The sequence below is a fragment of the Salvelinus alpinus genome, chromosome 31, assembly GCF_045679555.1.
Source record: "Salvelinus alpinus chromosome 31, SLU_Salpinus.1, whole genome shotgun sequence".
Taxonomy (NCBI): Eukaryota; Metazoa; Chordata; class Actinopteri; order Salmoniformes; family Salmonidae; genus Salvelinus; species Salvelinus alpinus.
Genome location: NC_092116.1, coordinates 32227111 through 32248311, shown reverse-complemented (window position 1 = coordinate 32248311; position 21201 = coordinate 32227111). Strand labels below are relative to the sequence as shown.

General features: G+C 47.9%; 1 protein-coding gene across 4 annotated transcripts in view; it reads left to right on the top strand.

Moving 5' to 3' along the window:
- The first annotated feature begins 5333 nt into the window (after positions 1–5333).
- LOC139561742 (zinc finger protein 638-like) overlaps positions 5334–21201 on the top strand; it is a 37697-nt gene continuing 21829 nt past the window's right edge. For 2 of the 4 annotated variants that reach the window (XM_071379013.1, XM_071379010.1), the window contains exons 1-8: positions 5334–5471; positions 9171–11044; positions 12419–12480; positions 12982–13020; positions 13616–13897; positions 14350–14450; positions 15255–15493; positions 19055–19198. In XM_071379013.1, coding sequence (XP_071235114.1) covers positions 9398–11044; positions 12419–12480; positions 12982–13020; positions 13616–13897; positions 14350–14450; positions 15255–15493; positions 19055–19198 — 2514 coding nt within the window. In that variant the 5' untranslated portion in view covers positions 5334–5471; positions 9171–9397. Of the gene's footprint in view, positions 5472–7324; positions 11045–12418; positions 12481–12981; positions 13021–13615; positions 13898–14349; positions 14451–15254; positions 15494–19054; positions 19199–21201 lie in introns of those variants that run through there. The other 2 variants (XM_071379012.1, XM_071379011.1) reach the window with 2 other exon arrangements.

Here is a 21201-nt window from a genome sequence, read left to right as displayed (position 1 = left end):
CCCTGTGATGGGGGGTAGTGGGACTGTGTTCCTGTCTTTACCCTGTGATGGGGGGTAGTGGGACTGTGTTCCTGTCTTTACCCTGTGATGGGGGTAGTGGGACTGTGTTCCTGTCTTTACCCTGTGATGGGGGGTAGTGGGACTGTGTTCCTGTCTTTACCCTGTGATGGGGGGTAGTGGGACTGTGTTCCTGTCTTTACCCTGTGATGGGGGGTAGTGGGACTGTGTTCCTGTCTTTACCCTGTGATGGGGGGGGGTAGTGGGACTGTGTTCCTGTCTTTACCCTGTGATGGGGGTAGTGGGACTGTGTTCCTGTCTTTACCCTGTGATGGGGGGTAGTGGGACTGTGTTCCTGTCTTTACCCTGTGATGGGGGGTAGTGGGACTGTGTGCCTGTCTTTACCCTGTGATGGGGGTAGTGGGACTGTGTTCCTGTCTTTACCCTGTGATGGGGGATAGTGGGACTGTGTGCCTGTCTTTACCCTGTGATGGGGGGGGTAGTGGGACTGTGTTCCTGTCTTTACTCTGTGATGGGGGGGGTAGTGGGACTGTGTTCCTGTCTTTACCCTGTGATGGGGGTAGTGGGACTGTGTTCCTGTCTTTACCCTGTGATGGGGGTAGTGGGACTGTGTTCCTGTCTTTACCCTGTGATGGGGGGTAGTGGGACTGTGTTCCTGTCTTTACCCTGTGATGGGGGGGGGTAGTGGGACTGTGTTCCTGTCTTTACCCTGTGATGGGGGTAGTGGGACTGTGTTCCTGTCTTTACCCTGTGATGGGGGGTAGTGGGACTGTGTTCCTGTCTTTACCCTGTGATGGGGGTAGTGGGACTGTGTTCCTGTCTTTACCCTGTGATGGGGGTAGTGGGACTGTGTTCCTGTCTTTACCCTGTGATGGGGGTAGTGGGACTGTGTTCCTGTCTTTACCCTGTGATGGGGGGTAGTGGGACTGTGTTCCTGTCTTTACCCTGTGATGGGGGGTAGTGGGACTGTGTTCCTGTCTTTACCCTGTGATGGGGGGTAGTGGGACTGTGTTCCTGTCTTTACCCTGTGATGGGGGTAGTGGGACTGTGTTCCTGTCTTTACCCTGTGATGGGGGGTAGTGGGACTGTGTTCCTGTCTTTACCCTGTGATGGGGGGTAGTGGGACTGTGTCCCTGTCTTTACCCTGTGATGGGGGGTAGTGGGACTGTGTTCCTGTCTTTACCCTGTGATGGGGGGTAGTGGGACTGTGTTCCTGTCTTTACCCTGTGATGGGGGGTAGTGGGACTGTGTTCCTGTCTTTACCCTGTGATGGGGGTAGTGGGACTGTGTTCCTGTCTTTACCCTGTGATGGGGGGTAGTGGGACTGTGTTCCTGTCTTTACCCTGTGATGGGGGGTAGTGGGACTGTGTTCCTGTCTTTACCCTGTGATGGGGGGTAGTGGGACTGTGTGCCTGTCTTTACCCTGTGATGGGGGTAGTGGGACTGTGTTCCTGTCTTTACCCTGTGATGGGGGATAGTGGGACTGTGTGCCTGTCTTTACCCTGTGATGGGGGGGGGTAGTGGGACTGTGTTCCTGTCTTTACTCTGTGATGGGGGGTAGTGGGACTGTGTTCCTGTCTTTACCCTGTGATGGGGGTAGTGGGACTGTGTTCCTGTCTTTACCCTGTGATGGGGGTAGTGGGACTGTGTTCCTGTCTTTGCCCTGTGATGGGGGGTAGTGGGACTGTGTTCCTGTCTTTACCCTGTGATGGGGGGGTAGTGGGACTGTGTTCCTGTCTTTACCCTGTGATGGGGGTAGTGGGACTGTGTTCCTGTCTTTACCCTGTGATGGGGGGTAGTGGGACTGTGTTCCTGTCTTTACCCTGTGATGGGGGGTAGTGGGACTGTGTTCCTGTCTTTACCCTGTGATGGGGGTAGTGGGACTGTGTTCCTGTCTTTACCCTGTGATGGGGGGTAGTGGGACTGTGTTCCTGTCTTTACCCTGTGATGGGGGGTAGTGGGACTGTGTTCCTGTCTTTACCCTGTGATGGGGGGTAGTGGGACTGTGTTCCTGTCTTTACCCTGTGATGGGGGGTAGTGGGACTGTGTTCCAGTCTTTACCCTGTGATGGGGGTAGTGGGACTGTGTTCCTGTCTTTACCCTGTGATGGGGGGTAGTGGGACTGTGTTCCTGTCTTTACCCTGTGATGGGGGGTAGTGGGACTGTGTTCCTGTCTTTACCCTGTGATGGGGGGTAGTGGGACTGTGTTCCTGTCTTTACCCTGTGATGGGGGTAGTGGGACTGTGTTCCTGTCTTTACCCTGTGATGGGGGTAGTGGGACTGTGTTCCTGTCTTTACCCTGTGATGGGGGGTAGTGGGACTGTGTTCCTGTCTTTACCCTGTGATGGGGGTAGTGGGACTGTGTTCCTGTCTTTACCCTGTGATGGGGGTAGTGGGACTGTGTTCCTGTCTTTACCCTGTGATGGGGGTAGTGGGACTGTGTTCCTGTCTTTACCCTGTGATGGGGGGTAGTGGGACTGTGTTCCTGTCTTTACCCTGTGATGGGGGGTAGTGGGACTGTGTTCCTGTCTTTACCCTGTGATGGGGGGTAGTGGGACTGTGTGCCTGTCTTTACCCTGTGATGGGGGTAGTGGGACTGTGTTCCTGTCTTTACCCTGTGATGGGGGGTAGTGGGACTGTGTGCCTGTCTTTACCCTGTGATGGGGGGTGTAGTGGGACTGTGTTCCTGTCTTTACTCTGTGATGGGGGGTAGTGGGACTGTGTTCCTGTCTTTACCCTGTGATGGGGGTAGTGGGACTGTGTTCCTGTCTTTACCCTGTGATGGGGGTAGTGGGACTGTGTTCCTGTCTTTGCCCTGTGATGGGGGGTAGTGGGACTGTGTTCCTGTCTTTACCCTGTGATGGGGGGGGGTAGTGGGACTGTGTTCCTGTCTTTACCCTGTGATGGGGGTAGTGGGACTGTGTTCCTGTCTTTACCCTGTGATGGGGGGTAGTGGGACTGTGTTCCTGTCTTTACCCTGTGATGGGGGTAGTGGGACTGTGTTCCTGTCTTTACCCTGTGATGGGGGGTAGTGGGACTGTGTTCCTGTCTTTACCCTGTGATGGGGGGTAGTGGGACTGTGTTCCTGTCTTTACCCTGTGATGGGGGGTAGTGGGACTGTGTGCCTGTCTTTACCCTGTGATGGGGGTAGTGGGACTGTGTTCCTGTCTTTACCCTGTGATGGGGGGTAGTGGGACTGTGTGCCTGTCTTTACCCTGTGATGGGGGGGGTAGTGGGACTGTGTTCCTGTCTTTACTCTGTGATGGGGGGTAGTGGGACTGTGTTCCTGTCTTTACCCTGTGATGGGGGTAGTGGGACTGTGTTCCTGTCTTTACCCTGTGATGGGGGTAGTGGGACTGTGTTCCTGTCTTTGCCCTGTGATGGGGGGTAGTGGGACTGTGTTCCTGTCTTTACCCTGTGATGGGGGGGGGTAGTGGGACTGTGTTCCTGTCTTTACCCTGTGATGGGGGTAGTGGGACTGTGTTCCTGTCTTTACCCTGTGATGGGGGGTAGTGGGACTGTGTTCCTGTCTTTACCCTGTGATGGGGGTAGTGGGACTGTGTTCCTGTCTTTACCCTGTGATGGGGGGTAGTGGGACTGTGTTCCTGTCTTTACCCTGTGATGGGGGTAGTGGGGCTGTGTTCCTGTCTTTACCCTGTGATGGGGGTAGTGGGACTGTGTTCCTGTCTTTACCCTGTGATGGGGGTAGTGGGACTGTGTTCCTGTCTTTACCCTGTGATGGGGGTAGTGGGACTGTGTTCCTGTCTTTACCCTGTGATGGGGGGTAGTGGGACTGTGTTCCTGTCTTTACCCTGTGATGGGGGGTAGTGGGACTGTGTTCCTGTCTTTACCCTGTGATGGGGGTAGTGGGACTGTGTTCCTGTCTTTACCCTGTGATGGGGGTAGTGGGACTGTGTTCCTGTCTTTACCCTGTGATGGGGGTAGTGGGACTGTGTTCCTGTCTTTACCCTGTGATGGGGGGTAGTGGGACTGTGTTCCTGTCTTTACCCTGTGATGGGGAGTAGTGGGACTGTGTGCCTGTCTTTACCCTGTGATGGGGGTAGTGGGACTGTGTTCCTGTCTTTACCCTGTGATGGGGGGTAGTGGGACTGTTTGCCAGTCTTTACCCTGTGATGGGGGTAGTGGGACTGTGTTCCTGTCTTTACCCTGTGATGGGGGGTAGTGGGACTGTGTTCCTGTCTTTACCCTGTGATGGGGGGTAGTGGGACTGTGTTCCTGTCTTTACCCTGTGATGGGGGATAGTGGGACTGTGTTCCTGTCTTTACCCTGTGATGGGGGGTAGTGGGACGGTGTGCCTGTCTTTGCCCTGTGATGGGGGATTGTGGGTAGTGTAGTGACACATGGGGCGTCCGAGGGCAGTAGACTTCAGCCCAGTCATCCGCCAACAGGATCATTTTGACAAATTCCTCAGCTACTCCATGAGAATGGGGCGCGCGCATTCTCAGCCAATCTAAGGCTGATATAGTCTCTCTTTGGCAATGCTCTAATGCACAGGTGTCCAACTCATTCCACAGAGCGGGTTTTGGCTCCTCCCATGTACTTGATTGATGAATTAAGGTCACTAATTAGTAAGGAACTCCCCTCACCTGGTTGTTTTGGGATTAATTTAAAGGAAAAAAACTAAAACCTGCAGACACTCGGGCCCTCCATGGAATGAGTTTTGACACCCTGCTCTAATCTATCAATCTGTAATCCCAAATGTGTTTTGACGCTCTAATCTATAATCAATCTATAATCCCAAATGTGTTTTGACCGTAACGTGTTCATTCATCCCCCACACAAATCAGCCAGTCTGTTCATCCTCCTCCTCTCCGTTTCATAACAGACCTCCATCATCTCTCCATCCTCCTCCTCTCTGTTTCATAACAGACCTCCATCATCTCTCCATCCTCCTCCTGTCCCGTCCCGTCTCTATTCATTCTTCCATCTTTCATGTGGATAAATCATCAGAGCTGATTTGAACCTGGGTCCCTTCTGCTTGCATTAAAACTGTGTTAGCCTTCCGAGCTAACGCCTATATGACATTAGTTTAAGGTGCTTCCGCAGGTAGCCGAGTGGTTAGAGCGTTGGGCCAGTAACCGTAAAGGTTTGCTAAATTGGATCCCCGAGCTGACAAGGTAAAAATCTGTCATTCTGCCCCTGAACAAGGTAGTTAAATAAATAAATGATGTTTAAACTTGGTAAATTATTCTGTGAACGTGATATTGATGTAGGGCTAGGGTTCCCCCATCTGGTGAAAAATAGCTCGTACAAGTTCCTCCAATCAACTACTCTGTTTTCATTGTGTTAGGTCTATGACGTTGTTCCAATGAGAAAATCGAATGCGCATGCGCAAATCCGTTGCCAATTGCCAGTCAAGCGTCCGTGGAGCCGCCTGAAGAGAAAGAGAAGTACGAGATATCTCCATAGAAAATAACCGAAAATAACAGAAGGTATGTAACAAAAACCTATTTCACAGGACAGAAGAGATCAGTTATTGTTCATATGTGTGTTTTAAAACGGACAATACCGTTGGCTGGAAGTAGAAACTCGGGTTTGTGTCCCCTGTCGCATGCGACGCATAATACAACACGGTACAGGAAATACAAAATGGTGGGCTGATGTTTTTCGGAAAGTCGAAGACGCAAAAGGCAGCTGTGATCTATCACAGCTTAGGGTGACCACATTTAAAATGTCCCCAAATGCGGGACATTCGCAGGACAGTGTAGCCAAGACACGGATATATATGTTTTGTGTGCAGCACCTCTCCCCTCAAAATACAGCCCCTGCTCATTGTGTACTCAGAGAAAGAGGTGAAGCGAGATGTTTCTTCACAGATAGAAGAATAAGACAGATATTTCACCGGATGTAATGTGAAGTTGTATAAATGTGAAGCATCCGCTTGGCGTTTTTCACTCTCTTACCAAATATGGTAGTGAGAAGAAGCAGTGACCCGGCAGTGGGAGAAGATGGAAGGAGATGGATTTTAGCCGATATTCTGCAGGTGTTGTCATCGATTAAACATTTAATCTCAACACAGATTTATGTTCTGAACAGACTAAGTTTTAGACGTTTTTTTAAACCTTTTGTCAAAGGTTTAAATGTTTTATTGTTTGAGTGTTAACGTGAATTGAGTTATTGCACCTCAGAGTAGGCGTTCCCTAACGGAAATATGCAAATGTACTAGAATGCGCCAATAGGATTTCTAGCTTGTTCCGCCCACAATGACTAATTTGTTCCCATTTGAAACGACAGGCTTTGGGTGATCAGGTTATGCAGGTTATGCTCTTAAATTTGGATCTGTTATGTTGAAATCTTACACATTTATCATGATGTGGTCTTCCAAGACATTAATTAAGATCTAACTTTATGGGCCTCCCAATCACAACAAGGTTGTGATACAGCCCCGGATCGAACCAGGGTCTATAGTGACACCTCAGGCACTGAGATTGCCTTAGACCGCTGCGCCTCTCAGTGATCACCCTTATCACAGCCTAGCCAAAAACCAATCTTCTGGTTTTCTGGGGAATCTGTATGATTTTAATATGCATTACAAAACTTCTCTTTGGCTGGGGGGCTGGCTGTAGTGTGCACCTGATTGTTTGGCTAGCAATGCTAGCTAGCTAATATTTTGCAGCCTGTATAATATTTTGCAGCCTGTAAAAAGCGTGGCACTGCTAGCACTAGCTACTACATTTCTGTTAGCTAGCTAATAGTTTACAAATGGCAGAGTTTTCTGATTATTTATGCATTTGGATTGATATCCGCTCTGATTTGTGAGTTGTAACACCAGCTAGTCAGCCACCAGGCTCGGTGGCTAGCTTCTTGCATCTTGTGGAAGTGCACATGACCAATGACCGAGCAGATGCCGTTTAGGTCAAATGAGGACACTGCTCAGGCTAGCCTGGAAACCCCCCCCCCCCCCGACGTTGAATTGCATTGAATTCAACATCGGGCGTAAATGAGCGTTTTGTATCAGGAAAGTTACCTCACACGACCTCTACAAGCCATAATTCTGAATAAAATGTTTTAACTTACTTTACCGGTTGTCTGTGCGGTTGGTCCTTTTTGCAGGTAGGAATGAGACCGTGTACCCACGGGAAATCCATAATTGCATCAACCTTTTCAAAGCGCTGTTTAGTGGATTCTTATGTCTATCACCCGAAGGACGCGGAGGAACCACGTCAACACGTGCACCAGCTCGGCTACTATGCATGTGTCTCGTGCACGTGTTGACGTGATTCTGCCACGTCCTTCGGGGGATAGAAATATGAATCCACTAACCAGCGCTTTGAAAAGGTTGATGCAATTATGGATTTCCTGTATCAGCGTCTTGAAAACTTGACATTCCTACCTGCAGAAAATAAAAGTGGATCAACCGCGTGGACAACCGGTGAAGCAAGTTTCAACATTCTAGAAGTCGCATGAGGAAACTTTCCCGATCCAAATGCTAATTTGTGCCCGACTTAGAGAATTTAAATGAAATTCAACGTGGGGTTTTCGGGTCTTTACTCGGACACTGCATCATCTGTCGGCACGGACGACCAAGTCCAACCGCTGTTTTTTCCCCCCAAAGAACCACGTGGCGTTATCAAATGATACACGTTTTTGTTTGTTGCTGTTTTCTATTTAGTAGACAATTCAATGTTAGTCCCCGTCCCCATGGTAACCTCGCAAACAATCCATTTCGACCAGGTGTTTGAAATGTGTGCTCTCACCCAGCTATTAAAAGGCGGCTATTTAAGAGACTGCGTTTCATTGGAAGTTTGACGGAATGTATTTTCCACCATTTTAATACGTTGCTGTTATAGAAGTTGTTGGTTTCATTGCTTAATAATGATAATAATAAAATGTTTGCAGCTGAAATATTTAGGTTTTCCATCAGGTCTTATAGGCCTTGTTCCACTCAGGATCACTGCAACATAATAGAATAATGTATTGACATTATTGTGTAACTACAAAAAAAATATCTTAGTTGTACCTTTTTTTACATTGTTATGCAAGTATTGGACTTGTTTTTGTATCGTCAAATGCAGTAGTTTGGGGTCCTGCCACGTGGTCAGCTCTTATCATTAGTTCATCTCTCTGTGTTTTTTAATCACACGTGAAAACTCTACAGCTTTCCTATCAGTATAGAATATCCTGATGCAAAGATACATGATTTATATATCCTAAGCCCAACCACGGTAGTAAACTGCGTAAAATTCAGGCTCGGGTACGTTTTCTCCTTGCACCTATTTTACCCACTATCTTTCTCTGCAGCTGGTGGTGATGGGTTCCCTTTTCTCAAAACTGTTTTTTTATGAAGCAGGTTTTGAAGTTCAGCTTTCATGTCTCAAAGCTTTGCACCGTGACTTTAACGAGTTTGAAAAAATAAATACGTTGTTTAAGAATATAATCTCGTCAATATTGTGGGAAAGTGTATTGGTCTGGTTTAGAGACATGGATTGGTTTAGTTGACTCTCAGGTGCAGTGTTCTGTTTGGTTATACACCTTTCAGACCGTTGTCTTGGGAAGTTCCGTGACAACTAACCCTGACACCGTTTATTGATTAAGCATCCACATAACCTTTCAAATTTTGATTCCATCTTCATTTGATAATCAATAGCTTACACTTAACCCTACTAAATCTGATCTTTAGCTCTTCAACTAAACCAGTAAGCCCCGTTTCATTACTGAATAAACTATTTGCTTTAGCGGTCTATTATCTTAAAAGTATGACTGTAAACCTTTTTGTTAAGAAAAAAAGCTGCTTGCAATCTTGCAAATTTCACTAAAGCAGTGCATGGAGTTTGTAAAATAAGGTTGTATGTTTTCACGATGACTACTTCCCCCCCCTCCTGCCTGTTCCCTGTTTGCTTGCTGTTTTTCTGTCCTCCAGTGAAGATGCAGGAACCATCTTCTTCTGCTCTGACCCAACCAACAGAACCCTGATGATGTTCTAGAAGCTGTTCTAGAACAGTTTGACGCAGAACTGATTTGAAAAGTGTTTCAGTGTGAAATAGACTGGAAACTGACCAAACCGATCAATGGCAGAAATCCAGTCTGCTTTCCAGTTTGATTACTACTGTCCATAGCCCTTTCCCAGGGCGAGCCAGAGAGAAGACCAGCCAGTAACCCTCCTGTGTGTTTCTCCTCTCCAACTCTTTCAGCTTTGCGTTGCTATTGGATCGTTGCGCTGCTCTCCTTTCCAGCCCGCTGAATCCAATTGGAGGGCTGGGAGTTGGGATCCCGCCCCCGCAGAGCCTCCCTGCAGCTGGCCCAGCTCAAAGCCCAGCTCGTTACCGCTGCAACCGCCACTTCTGCCGACACTCACCCCCATCCACCTCCTCTCGCCCCCCTCATCAACCTTCTCAAAGCAGCAGCTACCGTCAATAACATGTCCCGTCCCCAATATAACCCCTTGGGGGATCAGTACTCTTCACAGGCCAAGAGAACTGCCGCCCAGATGGGGCAGTACGGACTCACACAATCCCAGGCCGGAAGGGACCCTCTGGGGGCCTCCCGCCTTGGTCTGGGGTCTGGTGGTGGTGGTGGTTCCTCCGGCCAGGGAGGCATGATGTCTTCGATGGTGTCCCAGCAGATGGGGTATGACCTGGGGCAGAGATCGACCGGGATGACCCCGGAGTTGGAGACCTCCATAGACCACCACATCCGCGGGGCCAGAGAGGAGGTGAGGCTGCTCAGCCAGTTGATGCAGCAGAATAAGAACCCGCAGGTCTCCCTGGACGCCCAAGACCTTCGCCTAAGTCACGACCCCATGGACGAGCTCTCGTCTGGGGGAGGGCTTGGCGGTTACACCCCTGGCCGGACCTCCAGCGACCAGCAAGGTTCCATGGACTCCTGGTCTGGCTACCTGACCCAGTCTGCTTCCTCCAAACTCTTCTCCTCCGCCCCTCCTCAGTACCAAAGCCAAACCTCTGGGTTTGGAGGTGCGGGAGTGCTGGGGTCCACCTCAAGGGGTTCCGAGACTCCCATGAGCGCATCGGCCGCAGCCTCTCGTCCAGCCCGGTACACATCCGAGTCCGCCAGCAGCATCCTGGCGAGTTTCGGCTTGTCCAACGAAGACCTGGAGCTCCTCAGCCACTACCCAGACGATCAACTGACCCCAGACAACCTGCCCTTCATCCTCAGAGACATCCGCATCCGTAAGGCCAATAGAACTATGGATGTGGACCGTCGGCTCAAGGTAGGCGGTGGACCTGGCCCAGGGTCCGACCGCGGTGGTGGAGGACTGAGCAAAGTGATCGATTATGAACATTCTAGTGCTACTAACTACGACAGTTATGATGATGGCGATAATGGCCAACCCGATAATTACGGCGCGCGCAATCCGCTCCCGAAGGAGACGGAATATGACATGGTCAGAGACTCGCTGAGCGGGTACGCCGGCCATTCCATGGCCTCCGACCTTTCCAAGCAGCGTACCCAACAGCAGCACATCCACAGCCCTGCGATCCAGAGCTCCATCCCCATGAAAGTCACAGACTCTCGCATCGGCCTTCCTCCGCCTTCCAGCCAACCCCAGCAGACCCTCAAAACCCACGGCTCATCTAAAGCAACACCCAAGCCCATGAACATCCCCGTCCGCAGCGGAGACCAAGGACTCAACCGACTCCTGGCGTCCCAGAATCAAGGCAACGCTCGGGGCCACGCTCAGCCCCGGTCCGGCCTGGTGGTTCTTGGTGGTGGAGGTGGTGCTGGGGTCGGAATTCCAGGACTCCGGGTTGGAGGTGTCCCGATCGGGGTTCCTCCTCCCACGACACCCCCCATGTGGCCTTCCTTATTCCCCATCATGAACCCGTCGATCCCACCTCCTGGTCATGTTCCGGTGACTGTTCCTCCGCCCCGGATTGGTCCGATGCCTTCCTTGCTCCAGCAGAGGAACCTACCTCCCCCGATGATGATGATGATGATGCCGAAGAGGTTACCGACTCCGACCATGATGAGTGATTACTCCGCTGCTTCTCCCAGAATCTTTCCTCATACCTGTTCTCTCTGTAACATAGAATGTTCCCAGTTAAAGGTGAGTTTTTTTTTTGTTGCCATACCTGTCTTGACCTGGGTTCTAAATACTGTTTGATTTTCTATCCTGGAAGGCCAAAATACTATTTAGGTTTGTTTCTACCTGGTATCCCATGTCTGTTTCAGTCCCGGATAATAGACCAGGTGTTTTAGCCCTCCAGAAAACTGTAGGAGTTGAATCAAGTACATATAAAGTATTTGAAATCTCAAATAGTATTTGAACCCAGTTCTGATCTTCTCCATACTGATTGTGTGCCTTTAAAAATATATATATATATTTGAACCTCATGTTGTAACTCAAGACTTTTTGCTTCTTGAATTATTTTTGTTTATTAAAACACTTCAGTCTAGCTGTGCGATTGTCACATGTATTTCACGTGAGTTGAGATGTTCTAAAATGGATGAAAATTAAACAAAGAAAAGCCTTTTTTTTTGTATAAAAAATATATTTTCTCCTCGGGGAATATGAAGACATCGAATCCTGGACTGAATTCAACATTATTCTATTGTCGTTATTGAAAATTGTGTAATGTCATGAGATATTTTAAAATTTTTAGAAGTATTTTTATTTATTTTTTAAAACTTGAAATATTGTCATTTTATTTGTTTGTACCGGCCATCTTTAAGACATTCCGTTATAAAATGCATTTTTATTTGTGACTTTCGATGACTGTGATTTGCCTTGAGGAAGAGGAGTGCTCGAAGACGATACAACCAACGACAAGATGAGAAGCTGCCAGAGAACAACAACCAATCAATGAAATGTATTTATAAAGACGTTCTTACGTCAGCTGATGTCACAAAGTGCCGTACAGAAACGAGTTTAGGCTCTATCTCTAGACATTGACCGTTGTCAATTAATGGACTATTTACGCCACTTACATTTTTTAAACTCAAACCCCTGTATCATTGTATTATACCCTTGTTTGTAAACCAATGACACAACACACTACTAACTGCGTTTTTAATTATTATAAACAATTGATTTAGTTACTTTGGGAAGTAAGTTATTTTTTGGGGAGAAGATGGCTGCCGAGAGACTGAGGAGAGAATCCATTCCAGAGAAGATTCCAGAAGATTCCAGATGATGCTATTGTTTTTCTTTCAGCATCAGACTTTTGCCTATAATCTTATTTCTTGGTAGAACAGAGAGCCTATTTTTACTATGTTATTTTTCCAACATTGTTTAAATCAACTCCTGCTATGAAAGCAGAAAGAAATTGGACTCTGGTGAAAAAGAAAAAATAAATGTATTGAAAGTGCTTGATTTAGAGGAGTTTGGGGGAAATTGGTGATGATGTAGAGAGGTTTGGATGATGAGGAGGAGGAGGATGATGACCCAGACTGATTGTCTCTGTTCTGTTTTGATCAACAGGACTGGATCGAGCATCAAAACACCAGCCTCCACGTTGAGAACTGCCGTCTACTCAGGAAATCGTGCGTCTTCTCTCTCTTTTTATAGATCACTTCCCCCTTTCTCTCTTTTCTCAGTTAGTCCCCCCCCCCTCAATCCCTTGTATCCCCCCCCCCTCAATCCCTTGTATCCCCCCCCCCCTCAATCCCTTGTATCCCCCCCCCCCCCTCAATCCCTTGTATCCCCCCCCCCTCAATCCCTTGTATCCCCCCTCAATCCCTTGTATCCCCCCCCTCAATCCCTTGTATCCCCCCCCCCTCAATCCCTTGTACCCCCCCCCCCCTCAATCCCTTGTATCCCCCCCCCTCCCCTTGTATCCTCTCCCCTCATCTCCTCCTCTAAAAACCCACTGGAGGAAAAAGTCTGAGTGGGGAGGGCCTTGATGTCTTTTCCAATACAGTTGAGAATAATGAGCGGAGATTTGGATGCGAGGAAAATCGCGGAAATACGAATTGAAATCTACCTCCGCTGATGACATCACGTTGCAGCTTGTTCTGATCACCTGTACCCTTTCCTCCTTACAGGTATCCCGACTGGAAAGGGGAAACTGTCGATATATCAAGGTGAGTCCCCTACCTGTACTGGGTTCTAAAATAGAAGATAATTAAATGTTGTCCCTTCGATGTAGGTCACTGCTGAATGAACGGTTTAGTAAGTTGAGTCTTAGCATCTGGTGGAAGTATGTAAACACTCCCCTTTTTTCATCCTTTACGTTACCAACCAGAATAACTTCATCAGTCTGACCACCTTCTCTTCGTTCTCTCATCCTCCTTCTGTCTCCCTCCTCCCCCTCTCTCTCCCATTTCTTCCCCCTCTCTGTCTCCCTCCTCCCCCTCTCTCTCCCCTTTCCTCCCCCTCTCTCTCCCCTTTCCTCCCCCTCTCTCTCCCCTTTCCTCCCCCTCTCTCTCTCCCCTTTCCTCCCCCTCTCTCTCTCTCCCCTTTCCCCCCCCGTCTCTCTCTCCCCTTCCCCCCCCCGTCTCTCCTCTCCCATTTCCCCCCCGTCTCTCTCTCCCCATTTCCCCCCCGTCTCTCTCTCCCATTTCCCCCCCGTCTCTCTCTCCCATTTCCCCCCCGTCTCTCTCTCCCATTTCCCCCCCGTCTCTCTCTCCCATTTCCCCCCCGTCTCATCCTCCCCCATCTTTCTCCCTCCCTCTCCAGCCCTGCTAGTAGAAATGAATGCAGCCGGTTGTCCTCCAAGCGCCGCCGGACAACACTCTCCGCCTCCCGTTCTCCGTCCTGGTCTCGCTCTCCTTCTCCCCGCCGCTCTTCTTACCACACCCCTTCCTCCTCTACTCGCCGAACTCGATCCAGGGAACGATCCCGCGAACGATTCCGCGAACGTCGACACAACACCACCACACGGCGTTCCCGCTCCCGGTCTCCGGGTTCACTTCGGGGCAGGGAGAGAGAACGTGACCCTCCGGCCTCGTCGTCCCGGAGGTAAGATAACAGACTTTTAAATGTGTTCATATGTATGAATATTAATCTCTTAAATTGGTTAGTATGTATGATTATTCATCTCTTAAATGAGTCAATATGTATGAATATTCATCTTTTAAATGAGTTAGTATGTATGAATATTCCTCTTTTAAATGAGTTAATATGTATGAATATTCCTCTTTTAAATGAGTTAATATGTATGAATATTCCTCTTTTAAATGAGTTAATATGTATGAATATTCCTCTCTTAAATTAGTTAATATGTACAAATATTCTTCTCAAATGAGTCAATATGTATGAATATTCTTCTCTTAAATGAGTCAATATGTATGAATATTCTTCTCTTAAATGAGTCAATATGTATGAATATTAATCTTTTAAATTAGTTAATATGCATGAATATTCCTCTTTTTTAAATGAGTTAATATGAATATTCCTCTTCCTTCATCCAGGTCGCGCTCTAGGAGCCATGAGCGGGAGAGAACGAGGAGGAGCAGCCTGCCCAAGTCTAACAGTGCTGAGAGACTGGCCAAGAAACTACTGGAGTCATCTGGTGAGACACACACACACACACACACACACACACACACACACACACACACACACACACACACACACACACAGGAGTGTACGGTACAGAGTCAATGTGGAGGCTATATACAGGGTGTTATGGTACAGAGTCAATGTGGAGGCTATATACAGGGGGTACCGGTACAGAGTCAATGTGGAGACTATATACAGGGTGTTACGGTACAGAGTCAATGTGGAGGCTATATACAGGGTGTTACGGTACAGAGTCAATGTGGAGGCTATATACAGGGTGTTACGGTACAGAGTCAATGTGGAGGCTATATACAGGGTGTTACGGTACAGAGTCAATGTGGAGGCTATATACAGGGGGTACCGGTACAGAGTCAATGTGGAGGCTATATACAGGGTGTTACGGTACAGAGTCAATGTTGAGGCTATATATAGGGGGTACTGATACAGAGTCAATGTGGAGGCTATATACAGGGGGTACCGGTACAATGTGGAGGCTATATACAGGGGGTACCGGTACAGCGTCAATGTGGAGGCTATATACAGGGTGTTATGGTACAGAGTCAATGTTGAGACCATTGGAGAAAGTAGACTAGTTCTTGCATTTATCTGTCCCTCTGTCGCTCACACACCCTAACCCATGTCTCCCCCTCCCCTTCCAGCTGGTCTCTCTGTAACCCATGTCTCCCCCTCCCCTTCCAGCTGGTCTCTCTGTAACCCATGTCTCCCCCTCCCCTTCCAGCTGGTCTCTCTGTAACCCATGTCTCCCCCTCCCCTTCCAGCTGGCCTCTCTCTAAACCATCCTTTTGTATTCCAGCTGGCCTCTCCCTGACTGAGAACACCAGTCTAGAAGTGATGATGCAGTCCCTGGCCCCCGCGCTCCTGGCAGAGCTCGCCAAGAAGAAGGGAGCCGGCTCCTCTTCCTCCTCCAAGGGAGGTGCCTCTCGGAAAACTGAAACGGGAACGTCCAAGTCAGGAAGCAAGCTAGGATCTGGAAGGTCGTCAACCAGGAAATCCTCCTCTCCCTCCAAATTGTCCAGCTCCACTTCTTCCAAGGTGTGTATTTTGTCCTCCAGATGTGTAAATAAACTTATTTTGGCTGCAGGGGCAGTATTGAGTAGCTTGGATGAAAGGTGCCCATTGTAAACGGCCAGCTCCTATGTCATAGTTGCTAATATTTGCATATTATTATTGGTATTGGATAGAAAACACTCTAAAGTTTCAAAAAATGTTTGAATTAAGTCTGTGAGATTAACAGAACTCATATGGCAGGCAAAAACCTGATAAGTTCCACTTCCTGTTTGTATTTTTTCTGGTGGTGCCAGATTTTCAACCAAGCTCTCATTGAAAATACAGAGAGATATGGATGGGTTTTCACTTCCTACGGCTTCCACTAGATGTCAACGGTCAATAGAACTTTGTCTGATGACTCCAATGTGAAGGGGGGTCGAAGGAGACAGTAATTAGTAATCACTTCCATGAGGTTCCCACGCATTGAACTGGCGTGTTCACGTGAGAGTGAGCTCCGTTCCATCGGTCAATTGAAGTCGATTTAATTCTCCGGTTGGAACGTTATTCAAGATGTATGTTAACAACATTCTAAAGATTGATTCAGTACATCGTTCGACATGTTTCTACTGACTGTTACGGAACTTTTGGACATTTGGTAAATCGTTTGGTAAACAATTCGAAAGTAGCTAATTTGACATAAATAACGGACATGAACGAACAAATCAAGCATTTATTGTGGACCTGGGATTCCTAGGACTGCATTCTGATGCATTCATCAAAGGTAAGGAAACATTTATCATGTATTTTCTGGTTTCTGTTGAGTCCAACATGGCGGCTAATTTGGCTATTGTTCTGAGCTCCGTCTCAGATTATTGCATGGTTTATATTTCCGTAAAGCTTTTTTGAAATCTGACACAGCGGTTGCATTAAGGAGAGGTATATCTATAATTCCATGTGTATAACTTGTATTATCATCTATATTTATGATGAGTATTTCTGTTGAAACGATGTGGCTATGCAAAGTCACTTGATGTTTTTGCAACTAGTGAATTTAGTCGCCTCAATGTAAACTCAGATTTTTTTATATAAATATGAATTTAATCAAACAAAACATGCATGTATTGTGTAACATGAAGTCCTATGAGTGTCATCTGATTAAAATAATCGGAGGTTAGTGATTAATTTTATCTCTATTCTGGTTTTTGTGAAGCTATCTTTAGCTGAAAAAAATGGCTGTGGTTTGTCGGTGACCTAACATAATCGTTTGTAGTGCTTTCGCTGTAAAGCCTATTTGAAATCGGACACTTTGGTGGGATTAACAACAGGATTACTTTTAAAATGATATAAGACACATGAATGTCTGAGGAATTGTAATTATGAGATTTCTGTTGTTTGAATTTGGCGCCCTGCACTTTCACTGGCTGTTGTCATATCGGTCCCGTTAACCCGGATTTCAGCCATAAGAAGTTAAGAACAGGAGCAGGGAGAGTAGAGAGGTGATGATGATGTTGTCATTGTGGTGATGTCCTACAAGGCTCTGATCTGCTACGTTCACTGCCTCGAGCCATAGAAGGGCCAGTTACTACCTGGCGGGCGGGGTTACTACCTGGCGGGCGGGGTTACTACCTGGCGGGTGGGCGAGGTTACTACCTGGCGGGCGGGCGTGGTTACTACTTGGGGGGCGGGCGGGGTTACTACCTGGTGGGCGGGCGGGGTTACTACCTGGCGGGCGGGCGGGGTTACTACCTGGCGGGCGGGCGGGGTTACTACCTGGCGGGCGGGCGGGGTTACTACTTGGCGGGCGGGGTTACTACTTGGCGGGCGGGGTTACTACCTGGCGGGCGGGCGGGGTTACTACTTGGCGGGCGGGGTTACTACCTGGCGGGCGGGCGGGGTTACTACCTGGCGGGCGGGCGGGGTTACTACCTGGAGGGAGGGGTTACTACCTGGAGGGAGGGGTTACTACCTGGCGGGCGGGCTGGCGTGGTTACTACCTGGCGGGCGGGCGGGCGTGGTTACTACCTGGCGGGCGGGCGGGGTTACTACCTGGCGGGCGGGCGGGGTTACTACCTGGCGGGCGGGGTTACTACCTGGCCAGATTTCACTCCAGTATGAACGTCTGCACCTGCATAAATGGAAAGAATTCATACCTTTTCCCAGAGAGCCGTCAGAAAAAACGGATCCTGGAAACATGAGTGTCGGCTCTTCTGAACCAGCTTTTCTACTAGAACAGTCTTTCCTGAAGAGAAACCATCGGGACGGGACCCTTCAGAACTCCTGAAATATGTTGCACGGATCCTGAAATAGTTCCCTCCATGTGAGATTTATTCATTCGTGATACTGTCCAACCATCACCTGCTGTCTGTGGGACTCGATGCCAAAGAAGATGGAGCAATGCATGCAGGGAGAAATGTATATAACTATGGCAACATGGCAAGTCTAATTGTGTGAATGTTTTCTTCTTGTTAGTAGTTAGCAGTGACGGCTTCTCTGACATTCTGTTGTTTCTTCATTGAAACTGTCAATCAAATGTATTTATCAGCCCTTTTTTATGTCAGCAGATGTCCAACCCTCATCCCATGTCCAACCCTCATCCCATGTCCAACCCTCATCCCATGTCCAACCCTCATCCCATGTCCAACCCTCATCCCATGTCCAACCCTCATCCCATGTCCAACCCTCATCCCATGTCCAACCCTCATCCCATGTCCAACCCTCATCCCATGTCCAACCCTCATCCCATGTCCAACCCTCATCCCATGTTCAATACTACGTTTAGACTGAGACACTCGAGGACACAGTGGAGACACAATATCAAACACTAACTGCACCTTCTGTCCTCTCTCTACCCCCTGTCCTCTCCCCTGTCCTCTCTCTACCCCCTGTCCTCTCCCCTGTCCTCTCTCTACCCCCTGTCCTCCCTCTACCCCCTGTCCTCTCTCTCTACCCCCTGTCCTCTCTCTCTACTCCCTGTCCTCTCTCTCTACCCCCTGTCCTCTCTCTCTACCCCCTGTCCTCTCTCTCTACCCCCTGTCCTCTCTCTCTACCCCCTGTCCCCTCTCTCTACCCCCTGTCCTCTCCCCTGTCCTCTCTCTACCCCCTGTCCTCTCCCCTGTCCTCTCTCTACCCCCTGTCCTCTCTCTACCCCCTGTCCTCCCTCTACCCCCTGTCCTCTCTCTCTACCCCCTGTCCTCTCTCTCTACTCCCTGTCCTCTCTCTCTACCCCCTGTCCTCTCTCTCTACCCCCTGTCCTCTCTCTCTACCCCCTGTCCTCTCTCTCTACCCCCTGTCCTCTCTCTCCACCCCCTGTCCTCTCTCTCTACCCCCTGTCCTCTCTCTCTCTACCCCCTGTCCTCTCTCTCTCTACCCCCTGTCCTCTCTCTCTCTACCCCCTGTCCTCTCTCTCTCTACCCCCTGTCCTCTCTCTCTCTACCCCCTGTCCTCTCTCTCTCTACCCCCTGTCCTCTCTCTCTCTACCCCCTGTCCTCTCTCTCTCTACCCCCTGTCCTCTCTCTCTCTACCCCCTGTCCTCTCCTTCTATTCTGATGAATATACCCTACACACAGCTCACTAACAAATACCTTTCTCTCTTCCTGTTTTCTCCAGACTAAGAAAAAGGGAGGTCCAGGGACCTCTGCTCTGTTAAGACTGATAAATATCCCTCAACACACATCTCATGATGAGGTGGTCAAGGCCGTAGAAGCCTTCGGAAAGATCGACAACGTCATCCTGCTCAAGTCCATACAGCAGGTACATTACCCATCCTTGTTGTCTCTATTTCAATGTAGAGTACCTCAAACCATTCCATCTGTTTTACCTCTGTCTCTATTTCAATGTAGAGTACCTCAAACCATTCCATCTGTTTTACCTATGTCTCTATTTCAATGTAGAGTACCTCAAACCATTCCATCTGTTTTACCTCTGTCTCTATTTCAATGTAGAGTACCTCAAACCATTCCATCTGTTTTACCTCTGTCTCTATTTCAATGTAGAGTACCTCAAACCATTCCATCTGTTTTACCTCTGTCTCTATTTCAATGTAGAGTACCTCAAACCATTCCATCTGTTTTACCTCTTATTGTCTCTATTTCAATGTAGAGTACCTCAAACCATTCCATCTGTTTTACCTCTAATTGTCTCTATTTCAATGTAGAGTACCTCAAACGATTACACCTGTTTTACCTCTCGTCTCTATTTCAATGTAGTGTACCTCAAACCATTCTATCTGTTTTACCTCTTATTGTCTCTATTTCAATGTAGAGTACCTCAAACCATTCCATCTGTTTTACCTCTAATTGTCTCTATTTCAATGTAGAGTACCTCAAACCATTCCATCTGTTTTACCTCTAATTGTCTCTATTTCAATGTAGAGTACCTCAAACGATTACACCTGTTTTACCTCTGTCTCTATTTCAATGTAGAGTACCTCAAACCATTCCATCTGTTTTACCTCTGTCTCTATTTCAATGTAGAGTACCTCAAACCATTCCATCTGTTTTACCTCTGTCTCTATTTCAATGTAGAGTACCTCAAACCATTCCATCTGTTTTACCTCTGTCTCTATTTCAATGTAGAGTACCTCAAACCATTCCATCTGTTTTACCTCTTATTGTCTCTATTTCAATGTAGAGTACCTCAAACCATTCCATCTGTTTTACCTCTAATTGTCTCTATTTCAATGTAGAGTACCTCAAACGATTACACCTGTTTTACCTCTCGTCTCTATTTCAATGTAGTGTACCTCAAACCATTCCATCTGTTTTACCTCTTATTGTCTCTATTTCAATGTAGAGTACCTCAAACCATTCCATCTGTTTTACCTCTGTCTCTATTTCAATGTAGAGTACCTCAAACCATTCCATCTGTTTTACCTATGTCTCTATTTCAATGTAGAGTACCTCAAACCATTCCATCTGTTTTACCTCTGTCTCTATTTCAATGTAGAGTACCTCAAACCATTACACCTGTTTTACCTCTAATTGTCTCTATTTCAATGTAGAGTACCTCAAACCATTCCATCTGTTTTACCTCTGTCTCTATTTCAATGTAGAGTACCTCAAACCATTCCATCTGTTTTACCTCTGTCTCTATTTCAATGTAGAGTACCTCAAACCATTACACCTGTTTTACCTCTAATTGTCTCTATTTCAATGTAGAGTACCTCAAACCATTCCATCTGTTTTACCTCTAATTGTCTCTATTTCAATGTAGAGTACCTCAAACCATTCCATCTGTTTTACCTCTAATTGTCTCTATTTCAATGTAGAGTACCTCAAACCATTCCAGCTGTTTTACCTCTAATTGTCTCTATTTCAATGTAGAGTACCTCAAACCATTCCATCTGTTTTTTTTTTAATTGTCTAATAAACTCTCCCTCTCTCCATTCCCCTCTCTTCCCTCTCTCTCTCTTTTTCCCTCTCTCTCTCTTTTCCCCTCTTCCCTCTCTCTCTCTTTTCCCCTCTTCCCTCTCTCTTTTCCCCTCTCTCTCTCTCTCTCTTTTCCCCTCTCTCTCTCTCTCTCTCTCCATTCCCCTTTCTCTCTCTCTCTCCATCCCCCCCCTCTATCTCTCTCCATTCCCCCCTCTCTCTCCATTCCCCTCTCTCTCTCCATTCCCCCCTCTCTCTCTCTCTCCATTCCCCTCTCTCTCTCTCTCTCCATTCCCCTCTCTCTCTCTCTCTCCATTCCCCCCTCTCTCTCTCTCTCCATTCCCCTCTCTCTCTCTCTCCATTCCCCTCTCTCTCTCTCTCTCTCTT